Source organism: Microcaecilia unicolor, chromosome 11, assembly GCF_901765095.1.
Source record: "Microcaecilia unicolor chromosome 11, aMicUni1.1, whole genome shotgun sequence".
Lineage (NCBI taxonomy): Eukaryota > Metazoa > Chordata > Amphibia > Gymnophiona > Siphonopidae > Microcaecilia > Microcaecilia unicolor.
Genome location: NC_044041.1, coordinates 64,146,622 through 64,174,594, shown reverse-complemented (window position 1 = coordinate 64,174,594; position 27,973 = coordinate 64,146,622). Strand labels below are relative to the sequence as shown.

General features: G+C 45.2%; 1 protein-coding gene across 1 annotated transcript; it reads right to left on the bottom strand.

The window, feature by feature from the left end:
- Positions 1-1,640: 1,640 nt before the first annotated feature.
- On the bottom strand, positions 1,641-27,596 carry POP5 (POP5 homolog, ribonuclease P/MRP subunit). The gene is made up of 5 exons (XM_030218778.1): positions 27,461-27,596; positions 27,231-27,373; positions 27,001-27,150; positions 3,698-3,781; positions 1,641-2,871 (listed from the first exon to the last, which is right to left on the bottom strand). Exons 1-5 carry the CDS (start codon positions 27,478-27,480, stop codon positions 2,768-2,770), a joined length of 501 nt encoding a protein of 166 aa, XP_030074638.1. The 5' UTR covers positions 27,481-27,596; the 3' UTR covers positions 1,641-2,767.
- Between the last annotated feature and the right edge of the window lie 377 nt (positions 27,597-27,973).

Genomic DNA, 27,973 nt, shown 5'->3' with positions numbered 1-27,973 from the left:
GACCCGTTCTCCAACCCCCCTTTTCTGTATCACTGATCCCACATTCCGCCCAAGTAACATCTCCTCTCCAAACCCGCCATGCATACCAACATTCATTCCCCCCCTCCACCCTCTGTCCCTCTGCCGCCCTCCCTCCTACTCCCCTCCCAAAACCCTCCATCTTACCTACACAACCAACCCCATTCTACAACTAGTGGTGGTATTAGGTAGAGGTCTGGATGCTATAGGAACCCCACCCTTCATCCAAACCAAAAACCTTTGTTAATGTCAGTCTCACGTGTCCCAGTGCAAAGCTCAATGTCCGTGATGTATGAAGACTGGACCTCTTCCCAGTCCCACTCCGCAACGAACCTCACTGCAAAGTCTCTCTGGGCCACCAAACTATTCCGCCATCAAGGCACGTACCCTGATTGTAATTCCTCGCCCAGGAGGGCGTTGTTAAGTGTTCGCTGCAAAACACAAATCCAATCCGCAACATCTTGAATTTCCAACCGGTGAACTCCAACTGAGGGCAGTGACTCCCAAACAACGATAATCCACATTATTTCTCTGTGTAACCTGATCCAGCGTTTCTCGTCGGCACTCAGGTCGCTTGTTGGGTCAACGACTCTGCGGCAGCTTCTGGGCTTGTAAAGGCTTTCCATGAGTCATTCTCCAAGATCTTCAGCATTGCCAGGTATTGCAAGGTAAACCTGTGCTTTCTGTCCACCAGTTGCGTGCATACTGCTGAAAAAGCCCCGTGCTGTGCTGCTACAGCCGCCGAGTAATCTTGAAAGATACGGATTAAATTCCCATCATATTTGGTAGACTCCCTGCAGCTTTTGTAGCTTCTCAGGATGGCAGCCTTCTGAGCGTAACAGTGGAACTTCGCTATCACTACTCTGGGCCGCAGGTCTCTCGCTGGTCTGGGTCCCACGCGATGGGCTTGTTCTATGCGTATTGCCCGGCCCTCTCCTGCCTCAGGGAAGGTCGCCAGCAGCCACGTTTTCAGGGTCTGCTTTAGATCTTTGTCCTGCAGAGACTCTGCGAACCCCACAAATCTGAAGTTGTAGCGGCATGAGCGGTTCTCCAAGTCTTCTACGTTCTGTGCACACTCTTGGACCAGGCGCGTCAGTCGCTCTCTCTCCCCCGACTGTTCCTGCTGCCCACCCTCCACCTCCACCACCCTAGCCTCTAGTTCTCCTGTGCGGCGCGATGGTTCCATCAATAATGCCGAAAGACCTGCGATCTGCTCAGAAAGCTGATCGAATTTAGGGTCCAACGCTCGCACTTCTGCTTCCGTCAATTCAGGGATCGGAAAGTCCGAGGCTGGGTGGGGGGGGGAGGGGCAGGCTGTCGGCAAAGCTGCCGCCATCTTGGGTTCGCTGTGCTTCAGCTTGTCGTCCTTTTTTTTTTTTTTTGCACTTTTGACTACCTGCGCCATTGCCACCCATGTCAAATATTTGTCCATGCACTGAGAAGGGGATCCAGCCTCGGTCAGCAAATCTCTGGGGCCAGAGGTACGGCGAAAGGTACAATTTGCGGGCAGGGTTCCGAGCAGCTAAGACGACCACGTCTTTCCCTGCTCATTGCATCACGTGACCTGATTTATTCTATTTATATAAATTATGTATGTTTGCATGTATGCACTCTTTCCTGTCTTGAGTTCTTTTCCGTTTTATTTTATTCAGAATTATTACTGTACACCGTGTTGACCTTTTATTAGCTAAAACGGTATATCAAGTTTTAGAATAAAAACAAACATACTTCCACTGGATAAAGTTGAGTTTTGGCCTTACATTTCCTCAATATGAAAGCAAGCTTCGAACAAGAAAACCAATCAGCCAAATGAGGGATTACAGCATGACCTACCTTGTGGCCATCTTGGCATATTAAAACACATGTGAGAAAGTATGTTTTTTTTTCACCACTCAGTATGCCCTTAAATCTGTGGTCAAAGTAACCAGCATAGCTGGGTTTAAAGAAGTTTAGATCATTTCTTGGAAAAAGTCGATGAACCAGTATTAGCATGTACACTGAAAGCCATCCCTTATCTCTCAGTATGAACAAGTACTTCTACTCCTTGGGACCCTGTTTGTACGAGAAATTGCAGCCTCCTTTCCCAAGGGCTGGGGTACCCCCCATTTACAGACAGGGACTTGGTTCTTTGTTTCATGCTACAATTCTCCTTTTTTCTTTGCTCTGGGTTGATTCAGTACTCGGGAGGGGTGGGAGGGGTCATTGACTGATGCGGCAGGGGATACTTGCTAGTGTACATGTTGTATAGTAGTTTATTCAGGATTATTATTTTGTAATGGAACAAATAGTTTTGTGTTTTTGAGATACTTAACAATAATTAAATTAATTAAATTAAAAAGATAAATTGCAGCCTTTAGTCCATGCCGGCTTACAGCCAAGATCTGTGCCTTGGCTTGCTGACTGGATACTGAGAGAGAAAGAATACTTGATAGACATCTGGTTTAACCATCTATGGCACATCTTATATTCTTATGTAAAGTATGCACGACTATTTTGCTTTGAAACCCTTGCATGTTCATCCTATATACTTTTCAGCAGTCCATTCCAGGGAGTTTCCCTAGGAGAACTGGGTTGCAAAACATGGGGTTTCAAATATGCCTTTGCATTAATGCCCTTATATACAAATTGTTGCAAATACGCTTATTCCTTTCTTCAAGCCATTTCATTTGTCCATAAGACAGGGCTAGGCTAAAGCCAGCGCCAGTTGGGGGTATGGCAAATACACAGGTGACGTGTACTAGCCCCAGCATTATTGGTGTTCTAGCTCATCCTCAGAGCTCCTTTGACCATCTTCCTCATCATCTACATCCTCAAGGGAACTGCGAATAGATCTCTCAATCAGCTTCCGCTCCACTACAAGAGACAAACAATGTGTGTATATGAGATTTATATTATATGTAATATATTCAATGAACATATACCAGGTCACACTAGGACAAGGTCTAAACTAGTATCCCAGCCCACAGTCAAGACATTGTTGTAAATGATAACAGCTCCAATTTTTTCTACAAGATAAAGGCTCTATGAAGAGACAATCACGTTATTTTATTTGGAAAGATTTGTCAGTTTACTGTCTCTTCAAAAGGAAAAGTATTTGAGTTCTCCTCCTCCCCCTCCCCCCTAAAACACTATTATAAGCATAGTTTTTATATCATAACAAGGTTAGAGCAGTGGGCTGACAACCAGGAAAGGCAGTGTTCAAAGCCTACTTCTCCCACTGAAGCATGCAAGTTTGGCAATTTCTTCATCTTCCATTGCTTTAGATATAACTTTGTAAGCTCTCTGAAGGAGGGATGTAATCTAACTACAATAGCTGAACTCTAATTCATCTTGAGCTTGGATTTAGAAGAGGCAAGAATTAAAACCCAATCAATTAATTTAAGAATGTAGCTGTAGTAATTACAATTGTGTGTGCAACCTATGATCTATCAGGAAGGCCATCAATCCTGACTTTAAGCTAGGATTTTTAAGGACCATTTTCATGTCACATTTGAGGGAAACTCCTCCAACCCTCCCCCCTCCCCCCCAAAAAAAACTCCCAAAGCATAGTTTTCTTTCCAGTGATAGGTGGTAGAACGAACTCTTAGCATTATCACATAAGCTTTTTTTAATTTTTTTGTGGGAAAATGGGTGTCTGATTCTAAAAATACTTGGACTATCCAATTCTGTCTTTACTTACCATCACTGGTGGAGTTTTGCAATAAGCGAAGAAGCTGCTTCTGGTTGTACTGAATGAGGTACTTTTGACATGTCCTTATAGTTCCTGCCAAAAGAAGAGAAAGCAATGGGGAATAAGCTTGCTTGTATCATCACTTTCAGTAGCGATTCATGTCCAACTGTGTTTGCTTACATTCAAAGAGGCATTATATTGTTGATATATAACAGATGCTACAGGGATTTCACCCAAGAGCCACATAAATCTTAGATGGCAGCTGCAAGTTTTATTTAGAGTCTTTTAGGTTGTTTTAAGTGTTTTTGCAGTATTTAACATTTTTATGTTTCAATAATTTTTTTATTGATGAACAACAAAATACAGAAATTAAACAATTCTATTTAGAACCAGCAAATAACACCATCATGTCAAACTTCTCATAATGCTTCTTCTGCATTGTCATCATGAATTTATATTTTCTCCCTCCCATTCCCTTACTTTATGGTTCAATCTACTCATTAAACCTTCATATAGGCTATAATTCTTACAGATTGCATAAAATCCACTGACACTGCAGTTCCAACATAGAACACAATAGAAGAACAGATGTGTAACTGTACTCTGCAGCACCAACTGCAAAGTAGCCCTCTTCAAAAGCCTTCCTTTACCCCACCCTCCCCCTCCCCTTTATTAAACTGTACAACAAATCTATACCAACACAACAACTTACTACTAACTCTCTCTGGGCTTCCCAGGCTACACCGTAACCTGATAATATACTACTAAGCAAAAGGAGCTTACATTGCGGTTGTTTGAAATAAGATTCATGCAAGGCCCCCCCTGAAAACATTCCTCCCTAGTTGCCAACACAGCGGTGCACCTTGACTCTGATGGCCCACCACCATGACTATGGATCCAATTTGAACCTAACGCTACTACCAACCTCCTCTGCCTATCTACCTAAGGGTCCCCTTTCACAATAAAGAACCCTCTAGCTTACTAGAGGAAATTATGAAAAAATAAACAAATAAATCAATAAATAAAATAATAATAAATAAAAATATTTCAGAGCTTGTTTAATATTAAACACCGTGCCCTGGGTGACAGCGACTGTATATAGGGTTCCCAAATATCCAGAAATGCCTTTCTTCTCTTGGGGAAGGATCCCACCCCCCTACGCTCCATAACCATGATCTCATGAAACTTGTTCCTCCAATGCCAGTACTTTGGTGATTTCTCACTCTTCCGTGCGCCCATAATAATTTTTTTCCCCACTATGCTGGCCTTACATATGAGCTGCTGAGCCCCTTTACCACAAATTCTGAATACTTCATATTTGTCCAATATTATTCCCTGGGGTGAAAACGGAATCCTGAGCTGCACCAGGGATTCCAGATATCTAAATATCTGTTTCCAAAAAATCTGAATCATGCTGCACTTCCAAAGAGAATGAAAAAAACGTGCCCTCCCCCTGTTTACACTTTGAACATAACGGGTCCTCAACTCCTCCAAATTTAAACACTTGATTCTTAGCTATATATGCTCTAAAAATTATTCTGTACTGGCATTCCCGCAAGCCTGCATTTACTGAAATCTGTGGAATGCGAGATATCAATTTCCAAAAATCTAATGCAGCTTCGGTTGCCCCAAATCCACCGCCCACCTCTGACCTACATGTCCCGTGTCCTTTACACCCTCTAGCTCCCCAATAGCTTTCTGTAATCCCGATACGGACAATCTATCTCCGGTGATATCCCCGAAAAAAGCTCTTAGTCTACGCCCGTGACCACCCTCCAGCTTATAGGGCTCCAAGGATTTGCAGTGTTTAACATTTTTAAAAGTGTATTGAAGCAGCATAACGTTTCTTTAAGCCTCCCTGTTTTTTAATAAGTCACTTAGGGGCCCTTTTACAGACCAGTAGTAAGTCCAACATGGGCTTACCACTCGCTGTTCCAGGACTACCACTGGCCCAACCGTTTTCTTTGGGGGGGGGGGGGGGTAGAAGGGTCTGGTGGGGGTGTCACCTTGGTTTGTTGTTGTTATAATGTTTCTGATATTGTTATTTCTTTAATAAAAACACTTTTAAAAGAATGATTATCAGCAGGGATTTACCCCTTTAATATTCTCTCTTTTATATAACCCCCAGTTATGCCTCATGGTAATACGAACCTCTGCTACCATAAGGTTACGTAACACATTCCACTCTGGTTCCCACACACTTTAAATGTAAATGCAGAACATAAGAATAGCCTTACTGGCTCAGACCAATGGTCCATCTAGCCCAGTGTCCTGTTTCCAACAGTGGCCAATCCAGGTCACAAGTACCTATCAGAAACACAATTAGTAGCAAGATTCCATGCTACCAATCCCAGAACAAGCAGTGGCTTCCTCCATGTCTATCTCAATAACAGACTGTGGACTTTTCCTCCAGGAATTTTTCCAAACCTTTTAAAAACCCAGATACGCTAACTGCTGTTACCACATCCTAAGGTAACGAGTTCCAGAGCTTAACCATTCTTTGAGTGAAAAAATTGTTTTCTCCTGTTTTTGTTTTTTTTTTAAAGTACTACCATGCAATTTTGAGTGTCCCCTAGTCTTTGTACTTTGAAGGAGTAAAAATGGATTCACTTCTACCCATTCTACATCACTTAGGATTTTATAGACCTCAATCATATCCCCCCTCAGCTGTCTCTTTTTCAAACTGAAGAGCCCTAACTTCATTAGCCTTTCTGCATATGGGAAGAGTTCCATCCCCTTTATCATTTTGGTCGCTCTTCTTTGAACCTTTTCTAATTCCACTATATCTTTTTTTTTTTTTTTTTGAGATATGGCAACCAGAATTGAATACTCAAAGTGAGATCGCACCATAGAGTGATACAGAGGCATAGTAATAGTCTTGCTCTTATTTTGCATCCTTTTCCAAATAATTCCTACCATCCTGCTTCCTTTTTTGGCTGCTGCCACACTCTGGGCAGAAGATTTCAGAGTACTGTCTACAATGACACCTAGATCTTTTTCTTGAGTGCTGACGCCTAAGATGGACCCTAGTATCAGGTAACTATGATTTGGATTATTCTTAATATGTGCAGGGAAACTGCACATATTCTACGAGTTCATATTTATACTTAACTAGTAAAAAAGGCCCGTTTCTGACAGAAATGAAACGGGCGCTAGCAAGGTTTTCCTCGGAGTGTATATGTTTGAGAGAGTGCGTGTGTGAGAGATGGAGTGTGTGTCAGAGAGAGAATGAGAGAGAGACAGAGTGTGTATGTGTTTGTGTGAGAGAGTGTGTGAGAGACAGAGTGTGTGTGTGAGACTATGTGTGTGTGACAGAGTGTATATAATTGGGTCTGCAAGGAGGCTATAAGGTCGCATTACTAACAGTTTGGGCAGTGGAAGCAATAGGATTACTACTATCCTGAGAAAGATTGTATGTTCCCTTAGATTGATTTAATCACTCTGCTCTTGTATTTGCTCAGACTGCTTTACACAGTTTGGGCAGGAGCAAGCTTCCTAATTAGAAAGAAACCCGGGATTACATGGATATAATAATGTAGTCTTTATTAACCATCTCACCCAAAGTCAGTACAGGCAATTAGGCATTCATGTCTGGATCTCGATGGAGCAGCACCTCGGGACTCGCCACAGGTGTTGTCCGTCTCCTGTCTTCCCTGATCACACCCCGGAGGACTCGTCTTTTATACACTGATGCCACAATTCATTCCTATGGAACCTCACTTTCTCATCAGAACTCTTTGGCCATTATCGGTTGATAATGGTGACTTCACATGTTTCTAAAACCTAACTATAAACAAATGATGTGACATCCTTCCAAGTCCCTCTCAGCCCCCCTGTTTGCACCTGACCCAGTATTATCTTCTACTAACCATAACATCCATGCCTGTGACTCTTGTTAGTGCCTTTCCAGCTGTTATTTACAGAGCAGATTCCCCCCTCCCTCTGTCCACTCTCAGTGGCTTGCTTCAGCATTTGCTGCAGTGAAATGTAACTATGTCAGAAGTGATCTTTGATTCTAGAGGCCTAGCTCTTAGCCTGAGCCCTTGGCCTGTATTTCACCGAGAGCAAGTGATAGCGTAGTACTACATTACCCTCTTGCCGGACCCCTCGGGGGGGGGGGGGGGGGGGGGGGGGGCTGGCACATGTGACTTCTAGTATATGGCCATCCATTCCAAAGGGCTCCTAGAGTCCCGCGGGGGGGGGGGGGGGGGAAGAGAGGGGATGTATATACCTGAGGTGACATGGGTGGACTGACATAATGAGGGATTAGGCCATAGCAAGAGTCAACATGTGGCCACACAGATATATACTACGTGCAATACAAAGTTCCCTTCTACTGTAACCAACCCAGGAAGCCTGACTATCCTACAACTACCCCTCTGGGGCAGAGTGAAACTTGGAAACATGAGAATTCAACTAAGTCCATTTGACATACAATAAAGGCAACAAGCTGGAGTACATATAATTGCAATCAACTAATATATCATTATTACAAAGCTAATCACTGGTCAAACTTTCATTAAAAATTGGTATTCGTAAGGCAACAATGGTTAATTGTCACAAAAAGAAAGGGTTAGTATAGTGGTAAGTATCCCCGCCTGTCACGCGGGAGACCGGAGTTCGATTCCCAGTCAGGGAACCATGTGACGTAAGTCCACCTTGTTGGTCTGAAGCTCAGAGCAACATACAAGAGGACACTAAATTTTGTACTCACAAAAATTGCGCTAGAAATTGTTGTTCTTACAGTGCTCCTAATTTTGATGGTAGGACTGATTGTTTATTTGAAAAGCTTCACAGGTTTCTCCAATATAGGCATTAATGTTACATAGCTATAATCACCTGGACCTAGACTATTGGCAGACTGCTATTGAATTTCTTGTTACTAAACTCCTGCTCACCCTCTCTATTTTCCTTATTGCTCCTTAGATAATTATATTTTCTTTATTTAAGCCTCCTATTTTAGGGAGGCATTCTCTACTGCATGACCCAGGCCACTACCACTCAACCCCTTCTGTGGGCCTTACCCTGGGACCCTGCCCCAGATGACGACCCTACCTGGGATCCCATAACTAGGTATCAGATACTGTGTGGGACATTGTTCGACACCTGGACCATAGGCCCTGCTAGACACATAGTGGATGTTTTCAATATATTTAGAGGGTGTGGCCTGGTCACACCCTACAAGAGAGATAGAGTGTGATAGACAGAGAGTGTGTCAGAGAGAGCGTATGTGAGACAGTGAGTGTGTGCCCCCCCCCCCCCTCTTGCAGTGCCCCCCTCCCCACCTCCACCTCTCTGGTCTCAGAACCCCCTCCCCACCTCCCTCTCCCCTGCCCCCCCCAGCCATCCATATCCAGCGACCCTCCCCTCCTCCTCCTCCAGCCACCCTCCTCTCCCCTTGTTCCCCCTGCAGTCACCCATGTCCAGCGACCCTCCCCTCCCCTTCCCGCCACCCATGTTCAGCGTCCCTCCCCTCCTCCTCCCCTCCTGCAGCCACCCATGTCCAGCGACCCTCCCCCCCCGGCGCATCAAACCCCCTCACCACCCGCAGCTGCCACTGGTAACGCTGTCCAGCCGCTGCTGCTTCTCCTGTTGAGCAGCAGCGGCCGCTACGAAAAGAAAAAAAGCAATAAATGTTTTCAAACCTCAAACGCGGCACCGTAGACAGCCATCAGGCATTGGCTGTCGGCTCTGCAGCCGCTCCTCCTCTCGCCTCTCACGTCGCTGCGCTCCTCCGGGGTCTTACTCCAGGGGCAGTGACGTGGAGGCGAGAGGAAGAGCGGCTGCAGAGCTGACAGCCAATGCCTGATGGCTGTCTACGGTGCAGCGTTTGAGGTTTGAAAACATTTATTGCTTTTTTTCTTTTCGTAGCGGCCGCTGCTGCTCAACAGGAGAAGCAGCAGCAGCCGGACAGCATTACCAGTGGCAGCTGCGGGTGGCAAGGGGGTTGATGTGCCAAGGGGGTGATTGAGCGGCGCACTCACAGCTGATTCCCAGGCAGGGGGAGGCATAGGGAAACACGCGAAACAAGTTGCTCCGCGTGTTTCCCTACTCCTCCCCCTGCCTGGGAATCAGCTGAGTGACGGCAGCCTGGCTACGGAGCCTAGCTCAGCAACTCCAGGAGCCACGGACACAGGCAGCTACTTTAGAACGTTGGAGGTGAGAATTATTATATAGGATGTCATATTAATAATTTAAAACTATATTTGATTATCTTATTCTTTTATTTTGAGTTAGTATGATTTGTATCGCATGTGAAAAGTCTGTTTTTATAATTTGCTAATGTTTGTGACCCACTATTGACGGTATATTATATTGTTTTACAGTCAAGTTTAAGACCTTGAAGCACCCCATGTAGGGCATTATTTTATTCTACTTGTGTCTGCCTTCACAATTTCCTTCCATTGGGACTTAGCAGACTGCTTGCCTACTTAGCTTTTGATATCCACAATGAATATGCATGAGAGAGATCTGCATACTGACAGGCAGTGCATGCAAATCTTTCACATGCATAGTCATTGTGGATATCCTGAAAACCCGACTGGCAGAGTGTGCCCCAAGGACTCGGTTGAAAAGTACCGATTTAAAAGGGATGCTAACTTTCATTACCATCAGGCTTCTAAAAGCCATACTGGTCTTGCAGATAACTTGGAATATTAATGGCTTTTGATATATTTTGCTATGGATGAAAAGAACTCATGATAATTTCAAATAAGGGAGAATTTTCTCCAACTACGAAGGATGTAATTTAACTATAGAAGTGATGATCACCATGAAGTATGATTGAAAAGGATAATTTTCCACTACTGCAGAACAGAGTACAGAAACATGGTGCTTTTCTATCTTTCCAGATTACTGTACAGTTAGCTGACTCCTTGATTTTGTTTACAGAGCGATTGTTAAAAAATTAACTGTCTATGCAAGTTATTGATGTAAGGAGAAGACCGACCCTCCTATAAGTGATGCAAATACACAGCATAGAGTCAAGTGCCATCTTCAATTCAGAGGTCAGCAACTAAGTAAATCCAGCAGGAACCAAGAAGTAGTAGCAGATGATAGAAATGATGACCAATCAGGGAGATGAATTACAAAGCTCTTTAATAAAAGCACCAGAATTATGGACCCGACACGGTCCGTATATATTATATATCAAACATATAAACGGCGAGTGACCGTACTCACTGCAAATGCGCAGTAGAGACTTCCCTCTCTGTCCCGCCCCCGCGTCAATACGTGATGACGGGGGGGCGGGACAGAGAGGGAAACTGCGCCGCCGACGTTGCTACCGCTCCCCCCCCCCCACTCGGAGTCGCCGCCGCCACCCCTCCACCCGGCCCGGGCCCTCTCTTCCCTTCTGAACTTACAGATCCATTCGCCGAACGCAGCAACGCACATCAGCTGAGCTGCAGTGAGCCCTTCCTTCTTTGCCTGTGGCCCCGCCCTCCTGTGACGTAACGTCAGCGAGGGCGGGACACACACAGGCAGAGAAGGAAGGGGCAGCTCAGCTGATGTGCGTTGCTGCGTTCGGCGAATGGATCTGTAAGTTCAGAAGTGAAGAGAGGGCCCGGACCAGGTGGAGGGGTGGCGGCGGCGACGACTTCGAGGGGGGGGGGAGCGGTGGCGACTTCGTGGGGGGGGGGGAGGGGAGCGGTGGTGACCGCGGGGGGAGGAAAACCTCTATACCAGCCCGTTTTTACGGGCTCAACGGCTAGTATATATATATTTGTTCTCTGGAGACTTCAAAGCCTCTCCGGTACTAAGTAAGCCAGATTGAGCCTGCAAATAGGTGGGAAAATGTGGGATACAAATGTAACAAATATATATACATATATACACACACACCTATATCTATATTATGAACCATTTCATTTTTTTTAACGTAGTTTATGACCCCTGAAGCAGGTGGCTGCATCTGCTGAAACACAGACAATATGCTGGTGCTTTTATTAAAAGAACTTTGTAATTCATCTACCTGGTTGGTTGTCATTTATTTATTTGTGACATTTATATCCTACGTTATCCCAAACAAGTTTGAGTTCAATGTGGCTTACAATAAATAGTATCGGATATATAAAGAATAATGCATAAGAGAGTCATTTGTTCTAAGAATCCAATTTTACAATACAGTATCATAAACATACTGGGATAGCTATGGATTTTTAATATTTAGAAAATCTATTATGAATGAGAAATTGTACATGAAGCAAAGAGAACATTAATGGTAAATAGAGTAATAACCAATTCAGGTAATTGTTTGAGATATGGTTGTTCTTTGCGAGGGTTTGTTTGAATAGGAACGATTTGAGGATTTTGCGGAATCTAGTACATTCCTTATTTTGGGTGGTAAGGAGTTCCACCATTTGGTTCCTAGATAAGTGAAGTCTGCAGAGTGGACAGTTTTCTAGATCACATTTTTGCTACTTGGGAGGTGTAGTCCGAGATAGTTTCTTTGAGGTAAGTTTATTAATGGTATCATAACGAAATAACTAACTTTCGCAAATCTCTGAAAACATACTTCTTCAACATAGCCTACCCTGAGAATTCATAGCTTAATTATAAAACTTCACCACTCCAACCTTCCCTGAAATTCTTCTTTCTATAATTATCTGATAGCTCTCTTTGTTATTCTTGATCTTTTGTAACACCAACTGTATTTTTGTTATCTTTGACCTTTGTAACACCAATTGCATCTTTTACCTTGGAATGGCAATGCCATAACAGGTTTATGTAAGCCACATTGAGCCTGCAAATAGGTGGGAAAATGTGGGATTCAAGTGCAATAAATAAATAAATAAATAAATATAGTCTGGAGTTGTGCCATTTAATATTTGAAAGATAAAGGTACATAATTTACATCATCCTCTACTACTTCTTGGTTCTGGCAACTAAGTGCACCATTTCTCTGTGCTCAACTCACACTTCAAATCCTCATTGATATGATCATAACCCCAAACAGCTATCTTACTTTTTTTTTTTTTGAGGTTTGATTAACCACCTTTCCTCAGGCAGCAAAGCAGCATACAAAAAAAAAAAGGGATCTATCAGGAAAACAATGGACAGCAACGGAGAAATGAAGTGTGGTATTGAGAGATAAAATGTAACAAAGGGTAGCATCTACAATCAGTGCTACAGATGAAGAAAGCTTACAAGGATTAACAGCCTGTCAAACACAAGATTGTATTACATTGTACTGTGTGATTTATATTTATTTGTTACATTTGTATCCCACATTTTCCCACCTTTTTGCATTCTGCCTTTAATCTTAAGGATACAGGAAAATTAGGTTCTTACCGTGATAATTTTCTTTCCTTTAGTCATAGCAGATGCAGCCATTACAGATGGGTTGTGTCCATCAACCAGCAGAGGGAGATAGAGAGCACACTTTTTTCAGTGCCTCATACCAGCTTGCTCCACTGCCTCTCTTCAGTATTTGAAGCTTCCAAAGTGGTATGGCAAACCGCAATGGGAATAACATGAGCTTTCCTCACAGCGAACGATGGCCCTACAGCAAAGGGCATTAACTCAGAAAGGAGGGAATGAAACATCCTCCCGGAGGGCATAAACTCATCCTCCACTGAGACATAACTGGAGGGAATAAACTCATCCTCCAAAACATGAAACTGGAGGGAATTAAGTTATCCTCCTTTAACTGAACAAGAATCCTGAAGACTGTTTTCCGACTTTCTTCCAAGGATGGAATCTCCAGGAAACATGAACAGAACCTGAAATAGATTTACAGCAGATAGCATCAGACAGGGAGGGATCATAGCTGCATCTGCTATGACTAAAGGAAAGAAAATTATCACGGTAAGAACCTAATTTTCCCTTCCTTGCCATCAAGCAGATGCAGCCATTACAGATAGGATGTATCAAAGCAATCCCTAGATAGGGTGGGAACAAGCCACACCACGCACCAGCACTTGCGCTCCAAAATGTGCGTCCCTCCTGGCAGCCACATCCAGCCTGTAATGTCGGGCAAAAGAGTGCTTAGAAGCCCAGGTAGCCGCACTACAAATCTCTTGAAGAGAGAGCGCTCCAGTTTCAGCCCAAGAAGAGGAATTTCCTCTAGTGGAATGCGCCTTAAAGGCATCAGGCGGAGGCCGGCCGGCAAGCAAATAAGCTGAAAAAAAGATAGATTCTTTAAGCCAGCGGGCAATAGTGGCTTTAGACGCTGAAGACCCTCTGCGAGGCCCTGATAGCAAAACAAACAGATGATCAGAGGTCCTGAAAGAGTTAGTAACTCGCAGATACTGCAGCAGAGTCCTGCGCACGTCCAACAGGTGCAATTGCCCAAAAGAGTCTGGAAACTCCTCCTCTACAAAGGAGGGCAAGAAAATAGGTTGGTTTAGGTGAAACGCTGAAACCACCTTAGGCAAGAAGGAAGGTACTGTCCGAATCGTGTCCCCGGACTCCGAAACTGCAGAAAAGGGTCTCTACAGGACAGCGCCTGGAGCTCTGACACCCGTCTCGCCGAAGTAATGGCCACTAAAAAGACGGCCTTCAGTGTCAAATCTTTCTCTGAAGCACGCCGAAGCGGTTCAAAGGGAGCACCCTGAAGGGCTTTCAGCACTAGCCCCAGGTTCCACGCTGGACAAGGTGCACGCATGGGAGGACGGAGCCGAAGCACCCCTCTAAGAAACCGTGCCACATCTGGATGAGCCGCTAAAGACATGCCTTCCAACCTTGCCACGCAGGGAGGCCAACACTGCCACTTGCACCCGCAGGAAATTATAGGCCAAGCCTTTTTGTACACCATCCTGCAAAAAGTCCAGAATCGGCGAGACAGGAGCCCGCAGGGGTGTGATCTCTTTAGAAGCACACCAGACTTCAAACTGGCGCCAAATCCTGGCATAAGCCACGGAAGTGGAACGCTTGCGGGCTTGCAGGAGAGTGGTAATTACTTTATTGGAATAGCCTTTGTCTCTCAATTGCGCCCTCTCAATTGCCAGGCCATAAGACCAAATCGGCCGGCGTCCTCCATGGTCACGGACCCTGTGACAACAGGTTGGGAACCAGAGATAACTGAAGGAGATCCTCTACGAGCATCTGTCGGAGGTCCGCATACCAAGGCCTCCTGGGCGACGAGAACCACTTCTCCTGGATGCAGCCGAATCCACAGGAGCACTCACCCTATCAAGGGCCACGGAGGGAACACATACAGTAGGCCCGGAGGCCAGGGTTGAGCCAAGGCATCCAACCCCGCCGAGTGAGGATCTCTCCGTCTGCTGAAGAAGCACGGGACTTTGGCATTGGTGCTTGTCGCCATTAGATCCATCACGGGCTTGCCCCACTTGGCACATATCTGCAGGACTACTTCGTCTGCAAGTTCCCACTCCGCTGGATCGATCCGATGCCTGCTTAGATAATCGGCTTGCACGTTGCTCTGACCTGCAATGTGAGCTGCCGACAGAAACTGTAGATGCAGCTCGGCCCAGTGGCAAATTTGTTCGGCCTGCGCGGCTAGAGCTCTGCACTGAGTGCTGCCTTGTCGATTTATGTAGGCCACTGCTGTCGTGTTGTCCGACATCACTCTGACAGCCAATCCTTCCAGGGTCACTTGAAAGGCCAGAAGCGCCTGAAACACCGCTTTCAACTCTAGGCGGTTGATGGACCACTCCGACTCCTCGGGTGTCCATAGACCCTGGGCATGCTTCCCCTTGCAATGTGCGCCCCAGCCTTTCAGGCTGGCATCTGTCACCACTAGGAACCAATCGGGGAGCGCCAGCGGCATTCCTCGCCGCAGCACGCTGTCTGAGAGCCACCACTCCATGCTGAGTCGGGCCGCAGGGAGCCAAGAGAGTCTGCATTGATAATCCTGAGATACTGGAGACCATCTTTGGAGTAGAGCATACTGTAGAGGTCTCAGGTGTGCTCTCGCCCAGGGCACCAGTTCCATGGTGGCTGTCATCGATCCAAGCAGCTGGACAATGTCCCAAGCTCGCGGGCGGGGCATCCTCAGGAGCAGACAGATCTGATTCTGAAGCTTGCACCGCCTTTGCTTGGGTAGGTACACATACCCCGAGGCTGTGTCGAACCTGGCCCCCAAATATTCTAGAGACTGCGAGGGGGTCAGGTGACTTTTGGCCAAATTGATGACCCAGCCCAGAGATTGAAGTACTGAGACCACTCTGGCTGTTACATGCTGACTCTCTGCAGCAGAGTTTGCTCGAATGAGCCAGTCATCCAGGTACGGGTGAACCCGAATAACCTCTCGCCTTAGAAAGGCAGCTACTACCACCATAACCTTCGAAAAGGTGCGGGGAGCTGGCGAGGCCAAAAGGCAAGGCCCGGTACTGGAAATGCTTTCCCATCACCGCAAACCTCAGAAACTTCTGGTGCGGGGGCCAAATTGGAATGTGCAAGTAAGCTTCTTTCAGGTCCAGAGACGTGAGAAACTCTCCTGGCTGTACCGCTGCAATGACGGAGCGCAGGGTTCCCATGTGAAAATGCCGCACTCTCAGGGACTTGTTTAATTCTTTTAAGTCCAGAATAGGGCGAAAAGACCCTCCTTTTCGCGGCACCACAAAGTAGATGGAGTAGCGGCCGCAGCCGTGTTCGGCGGGAGGTACCGGGGACACGGCCTCTATCTGAATCAGACCTTGCAAAGTCTCCTCTACCGCCGCCCGTTTGGCGGCAGAATCACATCGGGACTCCACAAAACACATCTCTTACAGGGGCGTTGAATTCTATTCTGTAACCGTCTCTGATCAGGTCCAAGACCCACTGATCTGAGGAAATGTTGGCCCACTCCTCGGCAAAGAGGGAAAGACATCCTCCGATGACAGGACTCGAGGAGAGGGCCGGCGCACCATCATTGAGAGGGTCGCCCCTGAACTCCAGGCCTTGAGCCAGCGGCTGCGGAACATTTGTCCGAGTGAAAGGAGTTCCTCTGCTGAAAACGGGCACGAGAAGTGAACCCAGCAGAACGCCCCGGGCGGTACCTTCGAGCTTCACGGAAGCGAGGTCTGTAAGAGGAGTGGACCGCCGCACCCTTAGAGGAAGGCCGAGGCCTATCTTCGGGCAATATTCTCCAACTCCTCACCAAACAGGAGAAGGCCTTGAAAGGGCAACTTCACCAACCTCTGCTTAGAGGCCATGTCCGCCGCCCAATGCCTTAGCCAAAGAAGACGGCGAGCCGCCACTGCTACTGCCAGGTGTTTAGCCGAAGCACTGACAATATCATAAAGGGCGTCAGCAAGAAAGGACAAGGCCGACTCCATCCGCGGATCCACATCTGAAAAGGGCTCCGCTCCATCACCGGGCCGTTCCACTGCCTGTTGCAACCAAGCCAGGCAGGCTCTAGCAGCATAACAACTGCATGCAGACGCCCGAATAGTGAGACCTGCAAGTTCAAATGACCGTTTAAGTGCTGATTCCAGTCTACGGTCTTGAATATCCTTCAGGGCAACACCTCCTTCAACAGGGAGGGTAGTTCTCTTTGTCACAGCTGTGACTAGGGCATCCACTTTACGCATAGCAAAGCAAGCCATATGCTCCTCACTCAGAGGGTATAATTGCCCCATAGCCCTGGAAACTTTCAATGGTCCCTCGGGGTCAGCCCATTGAGCCGAAATAAGCTCTTGGATGGAGTCATGCAAAGGAAAGGCTCGAACAGACTTTTTGGTACTAGCCATCCTAGGATTCACAGAGGAGGCTGAGCCACTGTCAGGGTCCTCAATAGAGAGCCTGCAGGGTATCAGAAATAAGCACTGGCAGCTTATCACGGTGGAAAATCCTCACCGCGGAGGGATCGTCTAGATCCTGAGTCACTTCTGCACCAGACTCTGGCTCCTCAGACCATGAAGGCCTGCCAGAGTCCTCCGAATCCTCACAGCCCGACCACGGGGGGGGGGGGGGGGGGGGGGGAATGGAGGTGCAGCACTCTCTGAAGGGGAATGAGCCCATCTGCGCTTCATAGTCTGCCAATTATCAGGGAATAACGCCTCAGAGGGCATACCCAGGCTAGAATCCACCGGGGGGGCATTAGAAGAGGCCCCTGCAGGGCTTTGTGGGAGAGCTCTTTTAAGCATGTATGCTTTATGCATTAATAAGACAAAATAAGGGGAGAAAAACTCACCCTGGGCACCCGGATCTCTGCCGAGGCTAGTAGCTCTCATATCAGCCTCACTCCGAGGCCTCCCACCGGGCTCAGGACTCTCCGTCTCAGCGAAGGTCGCGCCATGTGGTAAATTCAAAATGGCATCCGCTGCCAGCTCAGAGCGCGAAGAATCGTTGCTCTCCATGCTCGGGCCGGCTCTAACGTCTGTACAGCACGATTTACAGAGCCCCACTGCTGATCTGCGCTTGCCACACTTGGAACAGCGCTTTACATTCTCTGCAGCCATCGCCAAAAACGGCGGTAAAATTCAAAATGGCGGTTCGCGCCAAAATCGCCCCAATCGCAGGCCCACCCCTGAGGAGTCAGAAAACACTCTTACCTCACTGGACCGAGTATCACAGCTCCGATCCCACAGAAAAAGGCAAGGAAAAAAACCTCTGTTCCTTTTTTTTTTTTTTTTTTTAACGCTGTGAGGAAAGCAGAGGTAAATAGAAACTCCGGAGGCTCAGGTGGGTGGGAAAGGACAGGGAAAGCTAAGCAATGTGTCCACATCCACGGAGGTATGGGTAAGGCAGGGAAAGGGCGAACCTATGTGCCTTTAAAGTGAAGCTGCTATAGCCTCCAACACCCCGGCTAACAACTGGCAAGCCAGGAGCCACCTCCAGGCAGATTTTTGATGGAGCTCGAAGATGCTACAACCACTCTGCTAGGGGAGATAGAGAAATACTGAAGAGAGGCAGTAGAGCAAGCTGGTATGAGGCACTGAAAAAAGTGTGCTCTCTATCTCCCTCTGCTGGTTGATGGACACAACCCATCTGTAATGGCTGCATCTGCTTGATGACAAGGAAAAGGTGGATTACAAAAGAAAATAAACTTCACATATGAATAGATTTACATCAAACCTTGCATAGAATTTAAACGTGCCGCTTTAAAATTAGGTACGTTTTTAGTGCCTTTCGAAAAAGATAAAATGATATCTGATGACTGGTAAGAAATATTATTCCAAATTTTGGCACTTTGATATACAAAAGATCGTTCCCAAATTGACTTTTGACAGATTTTCCATCAGTGAAAAAGATAAAAGTTCAATTTCTGTACACACCTCAAATTCAGCTTAATAAGAAATTCTAAAAGTTGCACTGTATTTTCAGAATTAAGTCCATAAAAGCTTTAAAAATCATATAGGCAAAATAACGAAAAGGTGGGAGGGCCTGTATGAGGCCAACTTCCCAGCAAAACTATGAGAACTTCTATTGGAGTTGGATAAGTGGGAAGGTTTAACGATTTCATGGATGGGGCGGATCAGTGCAGTCAAAATGATTCTATTGCCCAAGATGCTGTACTTATTTATGGCGCTCCCTATCTCGTTACCCGACAAATTTTTTTAGAGGCCTGCAACGAAGGGTCTTTTCCTTTATTTGGAAGCGAAAGCTGCCATGGATGCATAGGTCAGTAATGCATCAGCCACGAGCACATGGGGGGATGGGAGTGCCTTTGTTCTTGCTTTATTATAGAGCGGCCCATCTTCGCATATTAGCTGAGTGGCACCATGGGAGAGCGAAAGCATGGAAAGTTATGGAGCAGTCTTGGTGTAAGTCCCACCCACTGAAAGCTATACCCTGGCTACCCGACAGAGCGCTAAAAGAGATAATAAAAGGAGACTCCCACAATTGTGGGGTGGCCACTTACAACATGGAGTAAGATCCGCACCAACGTTTTCCGAGGGCGCACATTTTTTTTTTACATATGACAATTCGATATGCACCAGGATTTGGCCCAGGATCCGCAGACCAATGCTTTACGAACTGGGAACAAAGAGGTCTGTGGGAGCTAGGTCAGGTGTGGGAGGATGGGGAGCTTCTCACTTTCGAGGAAGTGCAGGAGGAATATGGGATCCCTGCCTCCAATGCCTTCCAATTCTGCCAACTGAGAGATTTTATTTTGAGACGCACAAAGGAAGAGCTGAGCATGGAGGAAACACAATTAGAGCGGGCAATGGCTGGAGGAGGTGGTAGAGGAGGGATATCTCGGCTTTATAAAGCACTCTTATTACAATCACAGCCCATTTTGCATTATACTCGGAAGTGGGAAAAGATACTAGGAGCTCCCTATGAATACCATATGTGGGAAAGGGTGTTCACGTCTTTACTTAAAGTGTCAGTCTCTAATGCTTTGGTAGAAAATGGCTATAAAATATTATATTGCTGGTACTATACGCCACATAGACTAGCCAAGATGTTTAAGGGGGGTCTGCTCTTTGCTGGCGTCAATGTGGCATGGATGGTGACATGGTCCATATTTGGTGGGCTTGTCCGCAGGCTCCACAATATTGGATGAGGGTTTTGAAATTCATCACTAGTATAACAAAAATTGCTTTTCCCATGAAAATGGACCATTGCTTGCTGCATATAAGACTGCAGGGCAGCAAAATGTATGCGCACCAATTGGCCACCCAGATATTGGTGGCCAGCAAACTAGTACTGGCGGCGGCATGGAAGCAACAGACTTTACCGGAATTAAAGGTGATTCTGCGGAAACTGGACTATATCCAGTTGATGTCTAAGCTGACTGCCATGCGACTGGGTTGACTGCTACCATACCATCGAGTTTGGGATCCATACACGGAGTGGTTAGCACAACCGGACTCTACCTTGTCAATTAACTAGGAGGGAGGGTGTGAAGGGGAGATATAAACAGTTGGTTAAAGCTATTCTGAAGGTGTTAAAATTCTAAGTTGGAAATATCCGGCTGAATATTTACAATTATATATGTATGTTTGATCTTTATTCAATAAAAATTTACAACTTAAAAAAAAAAATCATATAGACTATTTTAAAATGAAGACGTTCCCCCTGAAAGCCCCTGGTTTATCCATCCAAAATGGTGACCATATACTGAACTAATGCATTTCAAAATTATATCTTGATATGGCCACAAAAGGAGCAGTATAAAAGTATTAGCATTTCTCTAACATTTGATACATATGGGTAAAAATACTCCGCCCATTTTATACACTCTATGCAATACTCAAAAATGACATTCTTTGAGGTCCACACTAACAATTAACACAGGAAGACTTTAATACTGTTCATCATCTCCCAATCTCCTAAGTCTCTCCCTAGATCTGTTTCCCAGCGCTGTTTCATACCTTCCATATCCTTGTCCTTCTCTAATTTGTACAAGGCTTTATATAATCCTGAAACTGAGGTATTGTGCTCTGAGATGTCATTAAAAAAGGTTCGTATCTGTTCTCCCATTTGAAGCGTAAGTTGTTCCTGGTCCAAAGTAGTTACATAAAATGTTTCAACTGACAAAATGCAAATCTATCCCACCATTGCGCCTCTAGACACTGTTGAACTGCTCAAATGGTATCAACAGCTCCTCCTTGGTAAGAAGGTGTTCCAATAAAATTAACCCTGTTTTCTCTCACTCCAAAAAGGTAGGATTCCTGGTTCAAAACCTACATTCCCTCTCAGGGGATCTGATCTAATATAGTCCACGTTATCCACAAATTCTAAGCGGATAACAGTTTACATAATAGAAAAAAAACTAACAATCATACCATCTTATACAATCAACAAAAATGTAATACCTGAATCACAAAAGAAAAATAAGATGTAATTTTAATCACTTGCATCCCATAAACTTAATGAAAAAAAAATAAAAGGTATTTAACTCCTCCTTAATCTGTCATGTTTTTCACTGTACAAAGCTCAAATGGCAACGCATTCCATAGTTTGGGAGCAAAGATATAGATGACCTATACTCCTCTAGTCACACCGTACAATAAGATGGTACGTTAAGCAACAGTTTTTGGTAAGGTCTCAATGAATGTACTGGCTGGTAGAATCTTAGAGTGGCACAGAGAGTAAGAGAAACATACTGATTAAAGGCTCTAAAAACAAGCAATAAAATCTTTTGATTCTATAAGTACATAAGCACCGCCATACTGGGAAAAGACCAAGGGTCCATCAAGCCCAGCATCCTGTCTCCAACAGCGGCCAATCCAGGCTTCAAGAACCTGGCAACCCCCCCCCCCCAATTTTTTTAAATAAATGTTCAATGGACTTTTCCCTCAGGAATCTGTCTAAACCCCCTTTAAATTCCGTAAGGCCAGCTGCTGTAACTACATTCTCCGGCAACGAGTTCCAGAGTCTAACTACACGCTGAGTAAAGTAAAACTCTCTCCTATTTGTTTTAAATCTATCATATTCTAGCTTCATCTTGTTTTCCCTGGTTTTGTTGTTGTTTGAAAGTGTAAACAAATGCTTCACATCTGTCCGCTCTACTCCGCTCGTTATCTTGTAGACTTCTATCATATCACCCCTCAGCCGCCTTTTCTCCAAGCTGAAGAGCCCTAACCTTCTCAGCCTTTCCTCATAGGGAAGTCGTTCCATTCCCTTTATCATTTTCATCGCCCTTCTCTGCACCTTTTCTAATTCATTTATATCTTTTTTCAGATGCGGCGACCAGAATTTGACACAATACTCGAGGTGCGGTCGCACCATGGAGCGATACAATGGCATTATAACATCCTCGTGTCTGTTTTCCATCCCTTTCCTAATACTCAACATTCTGTGCGCTTTCTTAGCCACCGCAGCACACTGCACAGAAGTTTTTAACGTCTTATCAACGATGACTCCCAGATCCCTTTCTAGGTCCATAACTCCTAACGCGGAACCTTGCATGACATAGCTGTAATTCGGGTTCCTCTTACCCACATGCATCACTTTGCACTTGTCAACACTGAACTTCATCTGCCATTTGCATGCCCAATCCCCCAGTCTCACGAGGTCCTCCTGTAATCTTTCACACTCCTCCTGTGACTTCACGACCCTGAATAATTTTGTGTCATCTGCTAATTACCTCGCTAGTTACTCCCATCTCTAGGTCATTTATAAATATGTTAAAAAGCAGTGGTCCCAGCACAGACCCCTGCGGGACCCCACTAACTACCCTTCTCCACTGAGAATACTGACTATTCAACCAGCTCTTAATCCATAGTAATACCCTACCTCCGATCCCATGACTCTCCAGTTTCCTCAGGAGTCTTTCATGAGGTACGTTGTCAAACGCCTTTTGAAAATCCAGATACACAATATCCACTGGCTCACCATTGTCCACATGTTCGTTCACCCCCTCAAAAAAATGCAGTAGATTGGTGAGGCAAGACTTCCCTTCACTAAATCCGTGCCAACTTTGTCTCATCAGCCCATGTTTTTGTATGTGCTCTGTAATTTTATTCTTAATAACAGCCTCTACCATTTTGCCCGGTACTGACGTCAGACTCACCGGTCTATAATTTCCCGGATCTCCTCTGGAACCTTTTTAAAAAAAATCGGAGTAACATTGGCTACCCTCCAGTCTTCCGGTACCACACTTGATTTTAGGGATAGATTGCATATTACTAACAGTAGCTCTACAAGTTCATTTTTCAGTTCTATTAATACTCTGGGATGAATACCATCAGGTCCTGGTGATTTACTACTCTTCAGTTTGCAGAACTGACCCATTACATCCTCCAAGTTTACAGAGAATTCGTTTAGTTTCTCCAACTCACCTGCTTCAAATACGCTTTCAGGCACCGGTGTCCCTCCCAAATCCTCCTCGGTGAAGACCGAAGCAAAGAATTCATTTAATTTCTCCGCTACGGCTTGGTCTTCCCTGATCGCCCCTTTAACACCATTTTCGTCCAGCGGTCCAACCGATTCTTTAGCCGGCTTCCTGCTTTTAATGTATCAACATTTTTTTTTACTATGTATTTTCGCTTTGTGATAAAGTCACATCCAGGATAGTTGGGTTAAGGCAGTTTCAGTCTGAACTACAAGTCCAAGAAGGCATTGCAGGCAAGGAACCAGGGGGTGAGATGAGGAACCCGGACTGGACTTCTAGCTGCAATAGGGGAAGACAAGGGAATAAGCTGACAGGATGTGTAGGTTGGCTGCCCCTAGGGGGAAGAGAGCTAGGAAACCCTGTGTGCAGGAGCTCCTCATTAGGCTAATGCTCAACTCAGCTGGTATGGGGGAAAGAGAGCTAGGAAACCCTGAGTGCAGAAGCTCCTCATTAGGCTCATACTCAACTCAGCTGGTATGGGTGTGTAGAGAAGCTAATGAGTGGAGAATGATTGGTTGTGAAGGCAGAAGCCACGGATTGATTAGGCAGGTGGGAAGGAGGCTCAGCAGTTCAGTTCAGTTCAGGGACAGCAGCAAGGAAGGCTAGAAGCAGTTGCAGGCTGAAAACCCTTGGGCAGGGAGGTCCCTAAAGTACTGGAGTCTGAGAAGTATTTGCAGGCTGAAAATCCTTGGGCAGAGAGGTCCCTAAAGTATTGACTTTATTAGGAAGCTGTTGCAGGGTAGAATCCCTTGGGGTGTGAGAAGTCCCTAAAATATGGAGCTCATTATGAGGGTGAAGAGAATAGAAGTATGCTTGCTGCTTGGTGATTTAACTATGATGATGAATTGAATGGACTGCTGCTGTTTGGAATTGAACTAATGTTATGGTGCACGGGATAAAGAGCCTAGACTGAAGCCAACTTTAGCCTATATTGAATCCTGACATGTGCTAAGAGCCTTCTGCTTAAAGGGGACTACTGGCCACACACTTTCAGGTGGCTTATAGGTGCTTAGGATTGAAGGTGAATGCTGCTGTTGGAACTGTGTACTAGAAACCTGCATGGAATAAAGTCCTTGAGTTTGAAGTTACTGGTGGATATCTGTTTCTTCATTGTACCGGGAGCCTGTGGTTAGAGGAGATTGTTCTATCCCTGGCTGCACAAGAGAGGCGCCTGGTTACAGCTTCTAACGCTAACTTTTTTTCAAAGTCCTTTTTTGCCCTCCTTATCTCTACTTTGCATTTGGCTCGGCATTCCTTATGTTTTATCTTGTTACTTTCAGTCGGTTCTCTTCTCCACTTTCTGAAGGATTGTTTTTTGGTTCTAATGACTTCCTTTACCTTACTGTTTAGCCACACCGGCTGACATTTGGTCTTTTTTCCCCTTTTTCTAATACGTGGAATATATTTGTCCTGTACCTCCAGGATGGTGTTTTTAAACAGCATCGACGCCTGATGCAAGTTTTTTACCCTGCGAGCTGCTCCTTTCAGTCTTTTTTTTTCCACCGTTTTTCTCATTTTGTCGTAATCACCTTTTCTAAAAGTTGAACACTAGCTTATTTGATTTCCTAAGTTCACTTACTTCAATGCCAATATCAAAACTGATCATATTATGATCACTGTTATCAAGCTGCCCTCGCACCGTTACCCCCCTGCACCAGATAATGAGCTCCAGTAATGACTAAGTCTAGTACTTTTCCTTCTCTTGTGGGCTCCTGAACCAGCTGTTCCATGAAGCTGTCCTTGATTTCATCAAGAAATTTCACCTCCCTAGCATGTACCGATGTTACATTAACCCAGTCTACATGTGGATAATTGAAATCACCCATTAATATTACATTGCCCAATTTATTCGCTTTCCTAATTTCCTTTGACATTGCTGCGTCCGTCTGCTCGTCCTGGCCAGGTGGACGGTAGTACACTCCTATCACCGTCCTTTTTCCCTTTTCACATGGAATTTCAATCCATAAAGATTCCAATAGGGGTTTTGTCTCCTGCAATATTTGCAGCCTGAGTCAAGGTTCTCATTTACATACAGTGCTACCCCTCCTCCAATCCTATCCACCCTATCGCTATGATATAATTTGTAGCCCGGTATGACTGTGTCCCATTGGTTATCTTCCTTCCACTAGGTCTCAGAGATGCCAATAATATCCGATTTTTCATTGTGTGCAATGTACTCCAGCTCTCCCATCTTATGTCTCAGGCTCCTGGCATTTGCGTATAGACATTTCAATGCATGCTTGTTGTTCCATTTTATATTATGTTTAATACATGGCATTATTAATATGTTACCTTCTGTCTGGTAATTATTAATTTTATTTAAGGCCATCTGATCTACTACGATTTCTTTGACATCCTTACTTACAAGTAACCTTTTCTTCCCTGTCTGGGTGATATCCTCAAAAGATACCTTATCCTGAACCATGCGCTTTTGAGCGACTGTCGGCCTTCCCCCCGTTTCTAGTTTAAAAGCTGCTCTATTTCCTTTTTAAAAGTTGACGCCAGCAGCCTGGTTCCACCCTGGTTAAGGTAAAGCCCATCACATCGAAATAGGCTCTCCCTTCCACAGAATACTGACCAGTTCCTGACAAATCCAAAACCCTCTTCCCCACACCACTGTCTCATCCACGCGTTGAGACTCTGGATCTCTGCCTGGCGCTTGGGCCCTGCGCGTGGAACGGGTAGTATTTCAGAAAATGCTACCCTAGAGGATCTGGATTTGAGCTTCCTTCCTAGAAGCCTAAATTTAGCTTCCAGAACCTCTCTCCCACATTTTCCTACGTTGTTGGTACCCACGTGTACCAAGATGGCCGGCTCCTTCCCAGCACTATCTAAAATCTTGTCTAGGTGCCACGTAAGGTCCGCCACCTTCGCACCAGACAGGCAAATCACCAGGCGATCCTCATGTCCACCAACCACCCAGCTATCTACATGCCTAATGATTGAGTCGCCAACTACAACAGCGGTCCTATCTTTTCCCCTGTGGGCTGTAATCGGAGACATATTCTCTCTCTCCTCCGAAGTATAGTGGATAGGTAATCAATGAACAGATTTTAAAACAGGGGAAATATGACTAAATTGAGAGGTGCTGATAATTTTGTGCAATCTGGAAGGAGTCAAGATGGCAGCAGCAGCATAGTCTCGCTCCTGACACCTTGACTGTGCTTAAGAAAAAGGGGGGTTTTCCCTCAGACCCCTCACCACAAACTTTGATAAGCACTACCTGACTGATGGATGTGGGTTTTTTTTTAATTAAAAAATAAAATCATTTAAACATTACAATATTCAGGCAAACATCAATACCAGGATACAAGAAAAACAGAAAAACTGTTATATGAAAATTAAGCTGCAAGGAGGCAAAACAAAGAGGAATACCAGGAAATACTTTTTCCACAGCAAGGGCTGCCTAAAATGCACTGCCACAGGAGGTGGTGGAGACAGAAAAAAAATAGCTATTAACAAAGAGACATGGTAGAAATGGAGATTGCCTATCTGAAGAGAGAGGATGGAATAAAAGTATGCAGCATTTCTAATCAAAGCAAAACTGAAATAACTTTCACACTTTAAAAGATGACAAAGGGTTGTAATCTGTACAGAGCTGCAGGCACAACTTCAGTCACGATAGTCTTTTTACTGTTACCTGAAACATGCAGCGTGTTGAAGAAACAAGGAAAGCGCTGGCCCCGACTTTCCAAGCAAGTAATAAAGGGAAGCGACGACCAGAACAGCTGGTAGAAAGCTTTGCGGCAGCGAATGAGCACAATACCGGTGTAAGCGTTCACATACTTGACTGCAATAAAGCAAAGATGCAAATAATTCAGGCATTAATAACTCAGTACCTACTACTTCCAGGCCCGGCCCCCTCCTCACCTGCGAAGGAGACTGAGCAGCAGGCAAAACCAAAATCTCCATGTGCTCGGATTAAGGCTTCCTTAAGCGTAGAGTGCACCAACCCTTGGCTTATGATCTGCCGGCAGAGAGGGTCGTCCACAACAATCTCACAGAGTAAATACCTGGACAGGAACAAAATAAACACATTCCTCAGGGTTAGAATTCAAAAAGTAACCTAATGTCACAGTCGTCTAATACCAGACTCCTACCTGCTCTTAAACCGCACCATATTGACCCTATTTCACTGTTCATACCAAGGTTTAATTCAGCACCACCAGTTTAAAGAAAGGAGGGAGCGCCTAGATTATGCGTCATTTCCGGTATTTTCGTAGGCAAATGCCAGGACAGGAGCGAGCAAAGAGGGTAAAAGGAAGATAGTTGCAATGCACATGCGTATTTGAGGGCACAGGGATGGGCCAGGGAGGTAGGTGAGGTCAATGTGCGGTGCGCGATTGCAGGACGGTTTTCCTTATACCAAAGAAAAGATAAGATTTAGCAGCTAAACTGTGTTTCGCCCAAAGGGGCCGCGTCAATGGCTACAAATAATAAACAAAATTACAAATATAACAACATGCCAATTAAAAGTATACAGCATAAAATTGGAAAATATGAAACTGAAAAATATAATAAAATATGATACCATACCATGACATGTAAAACAAACAAAATGCAAAAACCAGGAAGCATATGGGTTACCATATGGCTCCAGAAAAAGGAGGACG

What these genes read in the sequence shown, in the direction of transcription:
- POP5 (XM_030218778.1), bottom strand. Translation starts at nt 27,480, where the DNA reads ATGGTGCGGTTTAAGAGCAG. An exon ending in ATGGTGCGGTTTAAGAGCAG is followed by an intron (nt 27,374 to 27,460) that starts GTAGGAGTCTGG and finishes GTTCCTGTCCAG; the next exon opens with GTATTTACTCTGTGAGATTG. An exon ending in GCAAAACTCCACCAGTGATG is followed by an intron (nt 2,872 to 3,697) that starts GTAAGTAAAGAC and finishes TGTCTCTTGTAG; the next exon opens with TGGAGCGGAAGCTGATTGAG.